Genomic DNA, 16,306 nt, shown 5'->3' on the forward strand with positions numbered 1-16,306 from the left:
GCCACTTATTCAGCCTTTGGCACAGCACCATCCACCACCGGGCAGTGCCCACACCTGGTTGTAGAGGGGGCGGTTCTTGTCTTTGCCTCCCCAGGAGAAATCTGAGCACTCTTTCCTGTGTTCATCCCTGAGAGTGGTTTTTAATCTGTTTTCCATTGGCCCTTTGTCACTTTAGGAGAACTTTCAGCATTCAGAGCAGCACTTTATTTTCGCTAAAACTAATATTTGTCCTCCCAAATGCCGAATTTCTACAAGAAAATAGGCTGGAGGGAGGAGACCAAGTAAAAGCCTGCAGAGAAAGGATCCGGGATCCAAGCTTGCCCTGATTATTTTTGCTCTTCCTCCACGTTCCCAGTTCCTCACTGTGGGATTTTCAGTGGAACCTCATGGAGCACCATCAGGAGGCCTGGCCTGGCCCCAGTGTGGTGGGTGCTGGAAGGGAATGGAGGCTGTAGCTGCTCACCCAGCTGTGCTCCTCGGGAGGGACATTGCTCCTCTGGCATCTCCCAGCATCTCCCTGATGGGAGGAAATTAATTTTGAAAAATCAAATGGCTGTTTTTGATGGATTAGATGTCTTTGCCCTGCTACATTTAATCGATGGCAGTGGGTATTTATTGCATTATATACCACAAATCAATAATGATTAGTTCCTCATTAACCTTTTCTTTCCTTTTGATTGTCTCCTTGCAGTGTGGTAATAACAGAGCCCAGAGCATCCCTCTCCAGCCTGGCAGGGATGGGTTTGGAGGCTGGAGAAGATGAGCTGATGGTTTGGATGAAGAATGTGACCCTGCAGCCCTGTTAATTCTCTAAGTGGAGGAAGCACAGTGTAAATCATCCCCACCAGGAGAGAGATGAAGGTTTGGGGAAGGTTTGCTCACCTCCAGCCTCCCACTCTGGCAAAGATCTCAACCCCATAAGTCTGTGGCAGTGGTTTAATGGGGAGCAAAAGCCTCAGCAGTGCAAAACTGGGATGGGGAATATGCCTGAGAGCTGCCTGGTGCTTTGGCAGAATTCCAGGATTGTCTCAGCAGGAGGGAGCTGCTCCCTGGTGATTCCTTCGTGTTGCAATTCCCCCCTGGGATATGGACAGTCTCTATTATGATAAATGCACAGGGAAGGAGACAGTCTCAGTGAGAAGCTGGAAGGAATAACCCCTTTTCTCCCCCAAAGTCTTTGTTCCCACTAAATGTGTGCAATCAGCCCCTGAAGCTGAGTTCTGCTGCTTGCAGGGCTGAGTTGTGCTCCTGATGCAAACCTGCAGGGATGGTGTGAACCACTGCAGTTATTTCCACCACTGCAGAAAATGTAAGTTGGGATCCTGGCCCATAAATCCTGCCAGACTGACAGGCTTCCACAACCAGGGGACTTAGAGAAATTTATTTGAATTAGATAAATGCGTTCAAATTAGATAAATACCTTCAAATTAGATTAGCTCTGTGTGAGTTTGTCAATTCTCAGTGTGAGAGAAGCCCCTGATTTTCCCACCTGCTGGGAGGCTGAACTTGTGCAAATGAGCTCTGCAGTGCTCAGGTCTGTTTTGGAATTGTTGGATATGTTAGAAGAGCTCTTCAGGAAGGGACTGTACTTCCCCCAAATTCAGTTGGTGCTCTCCAGACATCCCTGGACACAAGAAGGATGTGGAGCTGCTGGAGTGAATCCAGAGGAGACCACAGAGATGCTCCAAGGGCTGGAGCCCCTCTGCTCTGGAGTCAGGCTGGGAGAGCTGGGGGGGTTCACTTGGAGAAGAGAAGGATCCAGGGAGAGCTGAGAGCCCCTTGCAGGGCCTAAAGGGGCTCCAGGAGAGCTGGAGAGGGACTGGGGACAAGGGATGGAGGGACAGGACACAGGGAATGGCTTCCCACTGCCAGAGGGCAGGGATAGATGGGATACTAGAGAGAAATCCTTCCCTGGGAGGGTGGGGAGGCCCTGGCACAGGTTGCCCAGAGAAGCTGTGGCTGCCCCATCCCTGGAAGTGTCCAAGGCCAGGTTGGACAGGGCTTGGAGCAACCTGGGCTGGTGGAAGGTGTCTCTGCCCATGGCAGGGGGTGGGATGAGATGATCTTTAGGTCCCTTCCAACCCAAACCGTGCTGTGGTTCTATAAATAAACATCCCAGCTGGTGTGGGATGTGCTGCACTGGCCTGGGGGCTTCACTTGTAGCTCCAAGAGAAGTCAGGGTGTGCAAACACCCAGCATGAGGAATTCCCTGCCTGCAGAGTGGAGACTAATTAGAGCACTGAGCTGGGGAGGTGATGAACCCATCAGGAGGAGAATTCAGAGCTGGAGACATAAATTTGTACTGTGGCACTCCCTGTGTGCAAATTTGGCCCCAGATTGTGCATGAAGACAACACTGAGGGTAAAAAGTCTGTGCTTTCCCTTCCATCCTGCAACTTCCCACACCAGTCTGGCCACTCCTCTGCCACCCAGCTCATCTGGGGCTGAATCCTGGGCCTGCTTGATCATTTCTACAGTTAATTTAAATAACCCAGTGCTGTGGAGCGAGTTGTTTAAAGCCCTAAGGCTGGATCCTCCTGCGTGTGTTGTGCACACCAGCACTCCTGGGACTTCACAGAACCATAGAATCATAGAAAGACTTGGGTTGGATGGGATCTTAAAGATCTTAAAATCTTAAAGATTACCTGATTCCAACCCCCTGCAGTGGGCAGGGACACCTTTCCCTAGGCCAGATTCTCTAGACTTCCCCTCTCCCACCTAAGGACAGGCTCTGTGTCCTTATACACCGAGTTTACCAGCCCAGGTGCCCAAATCCATGCCAGGCACCGCCACAGGCTGAGCCCCTGCCAGTCTCAGCTCTGCCTGTCCGTGACACCCAGGCCTAGATCGTGACTTGGTGATGATTTGTGCTGGGCATTAAAAGAGAGAGAGAAAAAAAAAAGGCTGATGACGCAAGTGGCTTTTTCTTTCAGGCATTTCAAGCAGGACTGGAGAGAGTGGAAGTGCAAGAAATTGCCGGCAAGGGGAGGAGGAATTGCAGCTCTTAAATCATCTGGCTCTGTGATGCAGGGCTGAGCTCAGGGATGTTGGCACGGAGGAGAGATCACTGCAGGCAAATCAGGGTGAAACTTCTGTTAGTTGGAAAGGGGTTTTTTTTCAGCAGAAAATGTAGCAAATACAGTTTGGCTTGAATTTGGATGGCTCCAGCTTTGGCTTTTAATAGGATTCCAATGGCATTTAATCAAAATATTGCTGGTGATATAGGTGAAGCTATTACTCTGGTTTGATTTAGTTTTTAATCCAGGCAGTATCTAAATGACTGCTAAACTACAATCCTGTGGTGTCCACCCTATGCAAAAAGTGTGTCTTTGTGGTTTGGAGCTAAAATTCTCGTGTTTGAGGATGAAAACCAACAAATGCCCACAGAATTGGCTTTGCTCAGGTCCAGTCTCAGTGTGGCACTGAGCAGTAGGAGCATAAATATTTGTAGATATGCAGATACAGAAGGAGCTAAGAAGTGTCAGAGTTCCCTGCTGGGACTGTGCTGTTCAGGCTCTACCCCAGCTGCTGTCTGGGACGTGTCAAACAGAACCTGGGCTGATTAAGCAGAGCAACATCCAGAAATTGGAAGCCTTTCTCTTGTGAGTGGATTATATTTATGCTCATAACACAGACCTTATAAAAATCTCCCTTGAAATTATGGTTTCTCACTGCTCCTACATCTTTTCTTTAAATCCAACTTCTGCCTGAAGTGAAGACATGGAGCATGTTCCTGCTCTTCGTGCAGCTCCCTTCACTGTGGGGAACTTGGGTCTGGATTGTGCTGGATTCAGCTTTCCTGCAGGAGGAATGGTGCTGGAACCCAGGGACTTCTGCCAGAAACCCCTTTTCCAGGATGCTTTTCCCTCTGCACTGGCTATTTCTGGGAGCACTCAGCTGCAGCACTCAGCTGATTCTTGCCCATGCTGAGGAAAGCACATGTCCAAGCTGCACAAACCAGCCAGGGACAGAGGATTGGGAGCCAATCTGCTAAACAGGGATTTAGCCAAGAGGCAGCCCTGAGTGCCAGCCATCTCCTAATACTCTCTTAAGCAGCACAGGCAGCTGCTGCTTCCTCCCTGGCTCTCCTCGCAGATCACCTCAGCCCTCAGACTGCAGCAAGGCCTTTCCAACCACAATTACCTTTCCTTGGCTTCTTGCTACAGTGCCTTTTAATTAAGAGCACAGCTCCTCTGGAAACATGGAGCTCACTTTTCAAAGGGTGCTCTGGAAAGTGATTACAATGGATTAAAGTGGAAAGGTTAGGCAATTTATTCAGGTGGCACTTAGCAAATGCATGGCATTATTTTGTGCTGCAAGGATGATTTTAAAGGACCAAAATGAATAACACCTTTTGGGCTCTTGCTGCCCTTAAGGCACTCTCTGTGCCAGGCAGGGGCTGGGGCTGAAAGTGCTGTTTGGGTGTGGAGCCTGCACAGTGCCCAACTGCTCTGAAGCTCTCTGGGGTGTGTGAGGGGGCTGAAGTTCCATTGCCAGTGTCTGTGTGACCCCTCCAGTTAACAAAGGTCCAGCCCAGCCAGGAGTTTCCTCAGGAATAAATGTGGACTCTCAGTGCTCACTGTTCTTGGCTCCAAAGGGCCTCTTGCCTGGGTGTTTGCAGGGTGATGCTGTTGTACCTGGCATTGCCATTCCACCCTGAGCACTTGCTGCCAGCTCCCCAGCTGGCAGAGTTCCCTTTCCAAATCATCACAGTCACAGGTTGGAAAAGATCAAGTCCAGCCTTTGATTGATCACCACCTTGTCAACCAGACCAGAGCGCTGAGTGCATGTCCAACTGTTTCTTGAACACCTCCAGGGATGGTGAATCCATCACAGAATGGAAGGGACCTGAAAGATCATCTCATTCCAACCCCCTGCCATGGGCAGGGACACCTTCCACTAGCCCAGGTTGCTCCAAGCCCTGTCCAACCTGGCCTTGGACACTTCCAGGGATGGGGCAGCCACAGCCTCTCTGGGCAACCTGTGCCAGGGCCTCCCCACCCTCACAGGGAACAATTTCTTCCTAAGAAATCCTGAAGGAACACTTTGATGTACAACAGTGAGACTCTGGCCCTTTTTGCTGCTATTGCAGTCTGATGGGAGGCATTTGTTCAGCAGCTTCACCTGGGCTGAGAAAGACTGGAGAGGTTTTGCTCAGGTGTGGGAACACTTCCGAGCTCAGGGATGTTTCCCAAGGCCACGTGCTGCTCTCTCTCAACTGCATGGCTTTGGTGTGTACAGCACTGGAAAGGATAAAGCCCCCAGAAATTCGTCAGCTGAGGTTCCATGAGATCTCAATCCCTTTCTTCTCCAAAGGAAAAAGTAGTGGGAGTCCCTGGCTGGACAGTGTATGGTGAAGATCCAACTTGCCAGTGTGTCAACAATCTAAATCTAAAACCTCTGTGAGGAGAGATTAGAGCAGGCATCACATCCATCTCTGCTCCAAAGGGATGCCTTGGAGCTGTCCTGTGGCAGCAGCAGCTGGATGGGGCATCCCACGGATGAGCAGCCTGTAGTGGCAGCAGGAAAACAGAATTATTCCCAATTACAGCTCCTCACATGGACGTTGTGCGTGTTTTTCTGCCAGGCAGCATTGGGTTGGAATTGGAAAACTGGATTTGTGATGGTTTCTGGATTAATGGTCAAAATATCAGGGACCCAATGCCACCACTGGGCAGCTCTGGTCACCAAACAGCCCTGGTGGCTGTGCTTTGGGCATTGCCAAGCTCTGCTGAGCTGGGAAGCATTGGATGTGCCGCTCCAGTCTGCAGTTAGTGCAGAGCAGGGGCAGCTCTTGCTGCATCTGCTTGTGTTAACACATTTGGAGTCTTCATGTGGGATAAAAAAAGGCTGGAAATGCTCCGACTGCGCTGGTGGGAAGAGCAGTGCTTTAAATAGAGGAGTTTGAGCGGGTACCAGGCATTAACCTCATGTTTGAGTGCAATTCAAAGACTTGCAATACCTTGTTTGCCCTTCTCTTACTTTGTTTGGCTGATGTAGGCGTATTTTTGTTTTTACTCACTTCTCTGTCCTATATTGTCCCTTTTCTTTCCAGCAATGTTGACTGTTCCATCTGCTTGTTTATCACCCGCAGTTAGAACGCGAATTTCAATTAGCAATCTGCTTTGTTTGGTTTTGTTTTAAACAAGGCATTGAAAGCTCCAACAAAGCTTCAATACATAAAGCTGCTTGTAATGCAGCTGTTTAGGCTCTTCCATCATATGCATGAACAAAATGAATTCTACTGCTATCAAGATGCATCTGATGAATTAGGTTTAATCCTCCTCTACTGTAGCAGATGGAAGGCACTTCAAGTGAAGACAGAAAGATTTCAAATGACTGAGATGGAAAATGGTCCTTGCTCAGTGCTCCAGAGACGTAAAAGAAACTAAAACCTCACGTAGTAAGAAATAATTCATCCAGCAACTAGAAAAGCAGTCCTTGGATTTCTGCCCTGACTTCTCATCCTGGTGCTTCCCTTTTGGATCTGAAGTCACAGGTTAAGGGTGTGAAAGAAGAGATGTGAGGCAGCATCCCAGGGAAAAATGCGCTTCCCTGGATGCTGCTGATCCAGGCTGCAGTTTGGGATATTGGCTGCCCGTGGCCCTGACAGCTTCTTGATCACTGAATCACCAGGATCCCTCATGGGGAGGGTTTCTCTGTGTTTGCTAAATGAGGAGGGGTGTGAGTTTGGGTTGGAACTCCAAGCCCAGCATCACAGAATGGTTTGGGTTGGAAGGGGCCTCAATGTTCATCTCATTCCAGCCCCTACCACGGGCAGACACCTTCCACTAGCCCAGGGTGCTCCAAGCCCTGTCCAACCTGGCCTGGAACACTTCCAGGGATGGGGCAGCCACAGCTTCTCTGGGCAACCTGTGCCAGGGCCTCCCCACCCTCACAGGGAACAATTTCTTCCTAACATCTATTCTAAATATCTCTTTTTAAAAACTGTTTCCCCAATCATACATTGTTTGACACCCTGTCAGTAACACATGTGCCTATATCCCTTTTAGTTGTGATTAAAACAAAGCCTGTGCTGAGCTTCTCAGCTGAACGGGTGTGTTACCAGGGCTGTAACCCACCGGTGACAGTGCCCAGCACTGCAGCGTAACAACAACCCAACACCCGGCGCTGCGGGCAATGGAAAAACCGCCCCGGGCTCAGGTGACGGGGCAGCCTGTTCCTGTTCTCCCGGCTGTAAGCTGACTCCTCGGGAGGCTCCTCTTCCGTGCCTCCTCTGTTCCAAGTGCCCTCGCCATGGCGAGACCCCAGAGGGCTGAGGAAGCTCTGCGGCGGGATGGACGGGGTCGGGAAGAGCGATCCCCGCCGCTGGGCTGGGGGGAGGCCGGGAAGGATGAGGGAGAGCGGCGGGACTTCACACCCTGCGCGGCTCCCACCTGGAGCTGAGCCCCGGGCAGGGCTGGGGATGCTCAGAGGGGCAGGGCTGGGGATGCTCAGAGGGGCAGGGCTGGGGATGCTCAGCGGGGCAGGGTCGGCGATGCCGAGCGGGCAGGACCGAGCGCGGGGCAGGGCCGAGCGCTGATGAGCGGTGGCGAGCGGGCGCGCTAATTGCCGGGCGCGCTAATTGCGGGTCCCGCGGGGGCGGGCGCTGGGGCGGGGCGGGGGGGTCCGGTCCCGCCGCCGGGGCCGCTCTGTATAACCCGTCTCCCGGCAACGGGCGCGTCATTTCCTGGGGAGCCGCCGGAGAGCGCACGGACAGGTGGAGGAGCGGCGGGGCCGGGCGGCATCGCTCCTGCCCGGGGGGGTCCGCTCCGCTCCCGCGCTGTCCCGCCGCTCCCGCCGCGATGAGCGCGGAGCTGGACGGCGTGTCCGTGCACTCCTCGTCCTCCTCGTCGGGCTCGCTGGGCTCGGCGCCGGGTCCAGCCCCGCGGCCGCTGTCGGCGAACGTGCGGCGGCTGCACCAGGCGCTCACGGCGCTGCTGAGCGAGGCGGAGCGGGAGCGCTTCATCCTCTGCCTCAACGCCTACCACGGCCGCCGCAACGTCTGCGACCTGGTGCGCTCCCTGCGCGCCCTCCTCGACGGGCCCCGCCGCCGCCAGCTCCTGCCGCTGCTGCGCCTCGTCCTGCCGCGCTCCGACCAGCTCCTCTTCGATCAGTACACGGCCGAGGGGCCCTACCTGCCGCCGCCCGGCCGCCCCCCGCCGCCCCCGGCCCCGCCGCCGGTGGTCCCCGGCGAGCTGCGGCAGGTGACGCTGCGCCGGAGCAAAGCCCACGAGGGTTTGGGCTTCAGCATCCGCGGAGGCGCCGAGCACGGCGTCGGGATCTACGTGTCGCTGGTGGAGCCGGGCTCGCTGGCCGAGCGGGAGGGGCTGCGAGTCGGAGACCAGATCCTGGGGGTCAACGGCAAGTCCCTGGACAGGGTGACCCACGCCGAGGCGGTCAAGGTAAGGCAGGTCCCGACCGGGCTCCGAGGGTTGTTCTCCCCCGTCCCGCCTTGTCCCGGTGCCTCTCTGCCTCCCCGATGTCCGTGTCGCTCCCTCCCTCCTTGCTCGGGTCTCTCCCTCCGTCCCCGGGTGTTGTCGCCGTGCGCCCCGTCCATCCTCATCCCCCGGCTCCGCCCGCTGCTCCATCCCACATCAACCGGTGGGACCGGAGCCCCCCGCTTTCCCTTATCCGGAGGGAACCCTCAGCCTTTCGCGGAGCCGCTCCGGGTTTGCATCGTGTCGGACACGGAGAGCTCGGGCTCGTCCCGCCCCGCCGTGCGCTCAGCCCGGCTGCAAAGTTTGCGGTGGGAATCGCGGTGCCCGCTGATGGCCAGGGCGGTACCGAGCTGCCGGCGCGGCTCTGAGCACGGCAGGCTCGTCCTGCGCTTTCATCGCGTCTCTGAAACGCAGCGATGCTGCCCCTGGCTCCCTGTCAGCCTGGGAGGCTCGTGGAAACTGGAGATCTGCGTAAGCCGGGCTTTAAGCCGTGTACTCCAGCAGCTGTAGCGTGTTTGTCCTCCCAGAGTTGGGGAAACTGAGGCACGGAGAGGCAGAACAGCCCCCTCGGACTGCATCGTGCCCAGAGCAGGAGCAGATCCCCGATCCCCCTCTGACTGTGGCGGGGGGAGAAGGAGAACGGTTACACAACGGAAGGGCTCCCGCTCTCCCAGCACGGCTCCACATGCCCTGGAGACCTGTTGTAGTACAGAACAGGAGGGCGGCTATCGATAAAAGCTTTTATGGGGGTGGGGAAGTCCATAAACTGTGAGATTTTTCATCCGAAAGTCGGTGTCCTGTGGCAAATCCGTGTTTGAGTGACCCGAACCATTCACAGAGATGATCCTGTGGCGGGTGGGCTCAGCTCGGAGCGTTCCCGAGGCACAAACCTATCGAGCTGGAGAATCGACTTTTTAGAGTAGCAATTTGTAGGCAGCGTATGGAGAGCTGTTTTCCAGCTGTTTGTGCTTTAATTTTTCCATAATAAGCTCAAGTGGTTCTGTTGGGAGCCTGTTTCATGTGGAGTGTTCTCCGACAGCGCATTAATCACCCACAGCTTTGAACAGTCTTCCCAGCCAACCTACATGGTCCCTGCCCCAGCTTTAAATCAGTGCCTCGGGCAAGGGCACGTCTTCCAGGCTGGAAATGAGTCCCTGGTAATCTTGAGACCAGGGAAAATATTTGTAGGAATGTTGTTTGGTTTTTTTTTTCGTGTTCCTGATGATAGGACAACACCAGTGTAAGTAAGTGAGCCTGCAATTTTGTGCCCTGAAGATTGCAAACCCCCCCCCCCCCCATATTTTGATTATGCCATTGGGATGGGTAGAAACCAGGTGTTAGAAATGGTCTCTTTCATGACTTCATCTCCAATTCATCCCACTCTGCTGGGTAATTCACATCACTGTCTGTTTGTTCTCTGATATAATGTACATGATGTCTCTCAGACATTATTAATTTTGAGTGAAACTAAGTGCTTCCTGCACAGAAATAATTCCTGTAGGATGTGATTTGCCAAGAGCTATATTTTGTTAATATGATCCTGATAGGAAAGAGCAGCTCAGAATCTGTCTGCTTGCAAGCTGAACTTTCAACAACAGATTCATCACTTGCCCCGTGCTGGCACCTTCTTGAGGTCCTGGGCTCTTTTTACACCTGGGAAGGGTTTTTATGACTCATGTGATGGTGGTGGTAGAAACACTTTGCTAGGGAAGAGTCGTGGAGTGATTTATTGCAGCTCTAATAGTTCCTTTGGAGGTTCTAAAATGAAGCAGGTGCTAATTTGCCCTCACATCCTGCATTTGGGAGTGGGGACTGGAGAGTAGATCGAGTTCAGTGATGCTCAAGGGCAGCTTCTGGAGGATTTCCCTGGGGTTAAGATGCAAACACCTCAGCCTGATGTTTTGGGTGTCATACAGGCTGTGAGAGCTGCAGGGACAAGAGGTGGTGATGTACAGGGTGGCTTGATCCCACATTCTCTGCTTCTCCTTGAAACCTGGGAGCTGGGGCTCAGAGTGGGTGCATCAACAGCTCTGCAAAGGCCTCTGGCTGTGGTCTGGTCTCTCTGAACAGAGCAAACCTCTGTGACTTCTCCTCCCTGCTGGCTGTTGGTCTGCTCTCTGTGGATCAATGGAGAGAGAAATGTTGGATAAACAGGCTGGGCTTTGTCCTGGAATTCACATGTCCGCTGTACTTGGGATTAAATGGAGAGAGGGAAAGGTGAGAAGACAGAGCCTTTCTTTATACACCCCCCTGGCTGTGTAGCTGATCTCCCAGACGCTGCCTGCCTGCTTTTAGAGAGGGGGCTGTGCTGAGCTCTCTTAGTCACAGTCTGTCTGATCAGAGCTCAGCTCCCGATCCCGCCCATGGAGCGATGCTCCGGCTCCGTGTCCGTCTGGGAGCGGGCACAGCCCTGCTGCACTTCCACCCCTCCTGTCCTGCAGCAAGGAGCTGTCTGTCTGGGCCAGCGTTGTTATTCATCATGTGCCGAGTGTGTTGTTGTGAGAGGAGCTGTCAGAGCTCATCGTTTGGGGCGTGAGGCGATGGCAGGGCTCGGCTCCTCGGCTGCTCCCGGGCTCGTCCTGCTCCGGGCGTGAGTGTGACAAACTTACTGAACCAGAAACCAACTCTGTGCCTGCTGGGGTGCTCAGAGATGCTGGGCAGCGAGTGTGGCAGTGAGGCAGCTGTTCAGGCAGAGCAGTGAGTGAATACATTGCCTTGATTTGTTTGTGCAGCCTCGTGTGAGCACTCGGCAGCCGCTGCCTTGGTTTTACGAGTCGCGGTGGCTCAGTTGCCTTTTCATGCCTATCTGGCCATCCAGGAGTAGCCCAGCCACTTCCAGCCCTCCTCTCCAGGAGGAGAGAGGCACTGACTGTTCTGTAGCAGCAATTTCTGTCTACTCCTTGTATTTCAGGCATCATTCAGAACTGTGATGTGCCAAAAATGAAATCATGGCGCCAGGTGAAAACTGCCACGACCCTGGGCAGAGAAGAAACATTGACCTGCACGTTGTCCCAGCTCAAAACTGACTGGTGACCTGTGACAGGCACAGTGGTGATTGCAGATGTTGTAGTGTAAATTACAGCAAAAGTGCAATTCTGACTTAAACTGCAAGATTACCTCAGCACTCCACATCAATTCACTTAAGGACCAGCTTCTTAACCTTTATGGAAGCGGTGGAGAGTTTTTTATGCCTTGTCTGCTTTGTGCTCGCTGTTTCATCCAAATCCAAATTAAATGACTCCATTACAATTACAGCTCTATCATTGCAGCATTCAAGAGTGCACTTTAGCAAAAGATCACTGTCGTGTGAGTTATGGTGTCAGGGAAGAAGTTTGTGTTGTCTGCCGTATTTTTTAGAGCTTGCTTGGCTTTTCTCAGCCTTGCTATGTAGGACATTACACTGTGCCTATAAACTATGTGTATTTTATATATATAGTGTATATACTGGTGTATTTCAGCAGTTGTGCTGAAAGTTTATATTGATAACCTGTCATATTTTGTGCAGAGCAGTTAAAATTGAGATGTTTGTGGGTTTAGACCATCAAAATGTTACCCAGGGAGTTATTTCTCCAGTAATCTGGAGTTGGCATTAAATTTGCAACCCCTTTCTCCCCCACCCCTTACTTTTGTTGCTCTGCAGTAGGTTTTCATGCCCTTTGAATCACTCAGGGAGGAAGGGGATGGGAGAAAGTTTGCACGACTCGGATGGATCGTCCCTGGTTTAGGATTTGGCTTGAGGAGCTACACCAGCCTCAAAAGAGCTGCACTGATTCCATCATTGACCCTGCTGTTTGTGCTGACAGTTGGGCAAACCCGGATAAGCTTGATGAAAATCTCCAAAACTGCACTAATTTGTGTCCATCAGGCTGGGGGGGGGGGTGATTCTGTCCTCTTGGTGTAAATCCGGGGTGGCTTTGCCAAAGTCACTGGATTTGCATCGAGTTTATTGTGAAGGAACTGGGGGGGGGGGGGGTCAAGCCCCTTGTCTTGGGTTCACATCCGAGAGGGATCACATCTCCTCCCTGGCCTGGGGTGGAGGGGGATCAAATCACATCCCCAGCCTGGGACAGAGGGGGATCACATCACATCTCCTCCTTTTCCTAGGACAGAGGGGGATCACATCACCTGCCACCACCTTCTCTCTGTTCAAGCACAGGTTTTCATTCCTTCCAAACCAGCCTTTCCATCCCCTGCTCTGAGAGTGCCACGTGGGCATTTAAAAAATAATTAAAAGGAGATTAAAACTCCTTTTATGTTCTATTAATTTGGGTTTTCGTGGTGGCAGACAAGGAGGTCTCTTCAGAGACTGCAATATTTCACAGGAGGTAGAAAGGGCTCCAGGTGCTTGTGGTATTGCTAAAAGACCTCTGAGAAATGAAACGTGCAGCCCTGAGCCTTGGGAACATATTTAGAGCAATTTTCCTTTGCAGACAGCTTACAAGAGAGCAAATCTCATTCCACTGTTTCTCGTGATGCCAAATTAATTGATTATTGTGAGCTGACACTGCTGATTTCCTGTGGGCAGCAATCACCACTGCACTGGGGCCGGGGAGGGATGAATGCAGCTTGATTTGGTTGGGTTTTGACCCTTCCAAGTGCCTGGAGCTGTGGATTGTCCCCCACAGCCAGGGATGGGATGACTGAGGAGGGAAGGGAATGCATTGATCCCCGATTGTGTAGAGATATCAGCAGTGTTCCTTTAGCTGCCTGTGTGCTTATCACCGTGTGTCTGTATTTTTAGAAGGCACTAAAGAAAGAGGCTAGAAAGTTCTCCCCTTCCCAGGGGATCTCAGGGAGCTGGAGCATGGCACAGGAGGATGTGACTAGCATCTACCCCAATAGTTAGAGCAGTAATCTGTTCCTTGGTCTCTGGATCTGCTTAGAAACAAAAAAAACCCCCAAGAACTGCACTCAAAAAAGAGCTTAAAACACAGGTTCTGTGCAGTGCCACGGGTTTCTGCTCTGCCCTTCTGTCCTGCAAACAGCTTCTTTTTCACTTGCTGTAGCCAGAAGAGTTTGGAGGGAGAGGGTGGAAAGTGGAAAGTCAGCAGGATCTCCCTCTAGGTAAAAGGGGGGGAAATGGGCTTGAACTTGAAGCCGCCTGCATTAAAAATGAGTTTTAACGCTCCTTAAAGGGAGGAAAGAGCTCATGGCAGTGGCTCTGTGAAGGGCTGTTCCTGGATTCACAGGCAGATCTGAGGACGTGGTGGAGCGGATTTAAAGCCGGGCCTCGCTTGGAGCTGACCAGGGTGCTGAGCTGATGCTCTGCTGTCACTGTGAGCTTGTCTGAGCTCCCAAATTAACGCCTCGTCTGACTTGGAGCGGGATAGACTCGCACACACAGACGGCATCAGCGGGAATGCGGGTTTAGCTGTGGCACCAGAGGTAGGAGCAGGTTATATTTGCTGCTGTACCACTGATTTCCCTCAGTGGGCAAGTTACTTAGTCATCTGTTTCCCTTCATTACACCGGCAAATCACAGTCAGCCCTAATGAAATCAAATGACATTATACTGATGCAAAAGATTAGAATGAGGTCCTTAATCTCTCCTCTCCTCATAATGCAGGGATGATAGCACTTGGCACCAGTATTGGCTTGTTCATCAGGTTAGTATTGTTAGGGCATCCTTGACTTCTTGGAGCATTAATGTCATTTAGTGGGCTCCTTGTAAATAAACAGTAGAGAAGTTGATAAGATAACCTGAAGGAGAAAAGCTTCTTTCCTTCCAGTGCCTTCCAGTGCCTTTCCTTCCAGTGTTGGAAGAAAAAACAAAAGCATCAGTGTGCAGCAGAACTGATGAATTAAAATATCCTTTACTCAGTCCCTGTGTCCTCGGGGGAAGACAATGGATTTTCTTGACACTTTTTCCTCAGTGTCTGCTCGGAGAATTATTCAGCTCTAAATCCCCTCAGTTAAACTGCCAAAGCATCTGCTGACACGGTCTGCCTTAGTTTCTTTTGGTTGGGTGCTCTGTGAATTCTCCCTGTCAAGGACTGCTGAGTGCTTGGTAAATCCAGGTGGAGCAGGGAGCTGGGCAGGCTGGGGGAGCCCTGCTCCTGCCAGGTGCTTCTTGGTGGGCTCAGAAGCTGCCCCTGAGCCTCTCGGGGTGGGATGTGCTGGCAGGGGAGGCTGGAGGGGCCTCTGCTCTGTGCAGGCTCTGACTGGATGTCCTTGGTGCTTCATCCAGTGTCCTGCTCGCTTCCCCACGTTGATTCTTTAAAAGTTAGTTTCCCCCCCCCCAAGTAACTTGTGTTATCTAAACAATGTGGGCTTGGTGGTGGTTTATGTGACCTCTTTCAGCATTGCTTGGTGTGGAGTGGAAAGAGAAGACAAGAGGAAGCAGGAGGGAGGGCTCTGATCTAGATTTCCCTTATTCCCTTATCCCCCTTGCCCCCCATCCCTTGGCCTGCACCAGTAAAGTTTGTAGAGTTTTCTGCTCTATTTATAATTGTCCTGGGCTTCCTGAGGGATGCACTGGGCAGTGACCAGCTTGGAGGGGTGGGAGGTTACAGAGCAGGGCTGGGGGGTGTCAGCCCTTGGAGGGGTTGGGAAGAAGGGCCTGGGGCTAAGATTTCATTTGACCTTTCCAGGTGAGAGGGACGTGGGCTCCCTGCTGCCCTGGGGCTAAATGTGTGCAATCACCATAATTATGCATCTATTTGCATTTGTTTGCATAAATGCTGCTACTTGAAAGCCCGACTGCTGTCACCTTTGCCTTGGGAGAGGGGGAGAGGTTGGACTGTGCCTCCTGCAATTCCCATTTGTCTTCCTGATGGGAGGCCGTGTCACACCCTCCACCCCCTGTGCCGTGGAACCCGCTGCTCTCGCTCCATCTGGAGTGCCTGTACTTCCCTCTTCCCTCCTTCTGTCTCCTGCTCTCCCCACCTGCCTCTGTGTCACCTTTTCTTTGTTCCAGTTCTCCTTGTTCCCGTGCAGGGATGAGCTGTTTGGACACCTCAGTGCAGCCCAGGCTCCCAGTTCCTCTGCCCAGAATGAGTTCCCTGCTCTTTGTCAGGCAGGATGGGGATGGGATACACCCAGAATCACAGAACCCTGGAATGGTGTGGGTTGGAAGTGACCTTAAAGATCATCTTGTTCCACCCCCTGCCATGGGCAGGGACACCTTCCACTAGCCCAGGTTGCTCCAAGCCCTGTCCAATTTGGCCTTAAACATTCCAGGGATGGGGCAGCCACAGCTTCTCTGGGCAACACTTGATCCAAAACTTCTTATTTACAATTCCAGGCTGCAGCCTGGGGCAGGGGACAGTCTCTCCCTGTGTGTTTGTACTGTACCTGCTGAACTTGGCCTTACCCAAGGTATGCAGTGTAATGACCTTGTATCCATCCTGCCTGCAGATGGTCCCTGGAGCCAGCCTTTGAGGGCAGGAAATGCCTCTGCCTGCTGTCCTCTGCTCTGGGCAGAGGAACCATTCAGCTGATCTGGCTCAAAAGCTCCTGAGGTCCTGCCCCTGCAGCCCCTTCCCCTCCACGGCACACACAGGGAGCTGCTTCATTCCCGCTGGCACCGAGATGGTTTTCCTCAGTCTGGCTAAGCCCACAAGCTTAAAACTACCTGGTCCAGCAGGGACACCCCGGGTAGAGCAGGAAACAGTGGTTAAACAAACTCCTGCAAGCCGTTCCCTCCTCGGTGCCGGAATGTGCTGTAAAAGCTCCCTCTGCCTCCCTCCTGTGGTACCTCGCTTCTTTCTCCTTTGCAGTTTTTCCTTTCCCAAGCCCGTGCCTTACTTTTTTATGGGGACTTGGTGCCAGATTGCGTGGTGCTCCACTGATTGATAACCTCCAGGGTGACCTTTGGAGCTGCCCGTTATCCCGTGCCCGTTATCCCGTGCCCGTTATCCCGTGCCC

General features: G+C 52.6%; 1 protein-coding gene across 2 annotated transcripts in view; it reads left to right on the top strand.

Moving 5' to 3' along the window:
- The first annotated feature begins 7,708 nt into the window (after positions 1 to 7,708).
- Positions 7,709 to 16,306, top strand: part of WHRN (whirlin) — a 50,754-nt gene continuing 42,156 nt past the window's right edge. For both annotated transcript variants that reach the window (XM_027650283.1, XM_027650284.1), the window contains exon 1: positions 7,709 to 8,404. In XM_027650283.1, the coding sequence (XP_027506084.1) occupies positions 7,805 to 8,404 (600 nt within the window). In that variant the 5' untranslated portion in view covers positions 7,709 to 7,804. The remainder of the gene's footprint in view (positions 8,405 to 16,306) is intronic.

This window comes from Corapipo altera, unplaced genomic scaffold, assembly GCF_003945725.1.
Source record: "Corapipo altera isolate COAL_440 unplaced genomic scaffold, ASM394572v1 268, whole genome shotgun sequence".
Lineage (NCBI taxonomy): Eukaryota > Metazoa > Chordata > Aves > Passeriformes > Pipridae > Corapipo > Corapipo altera.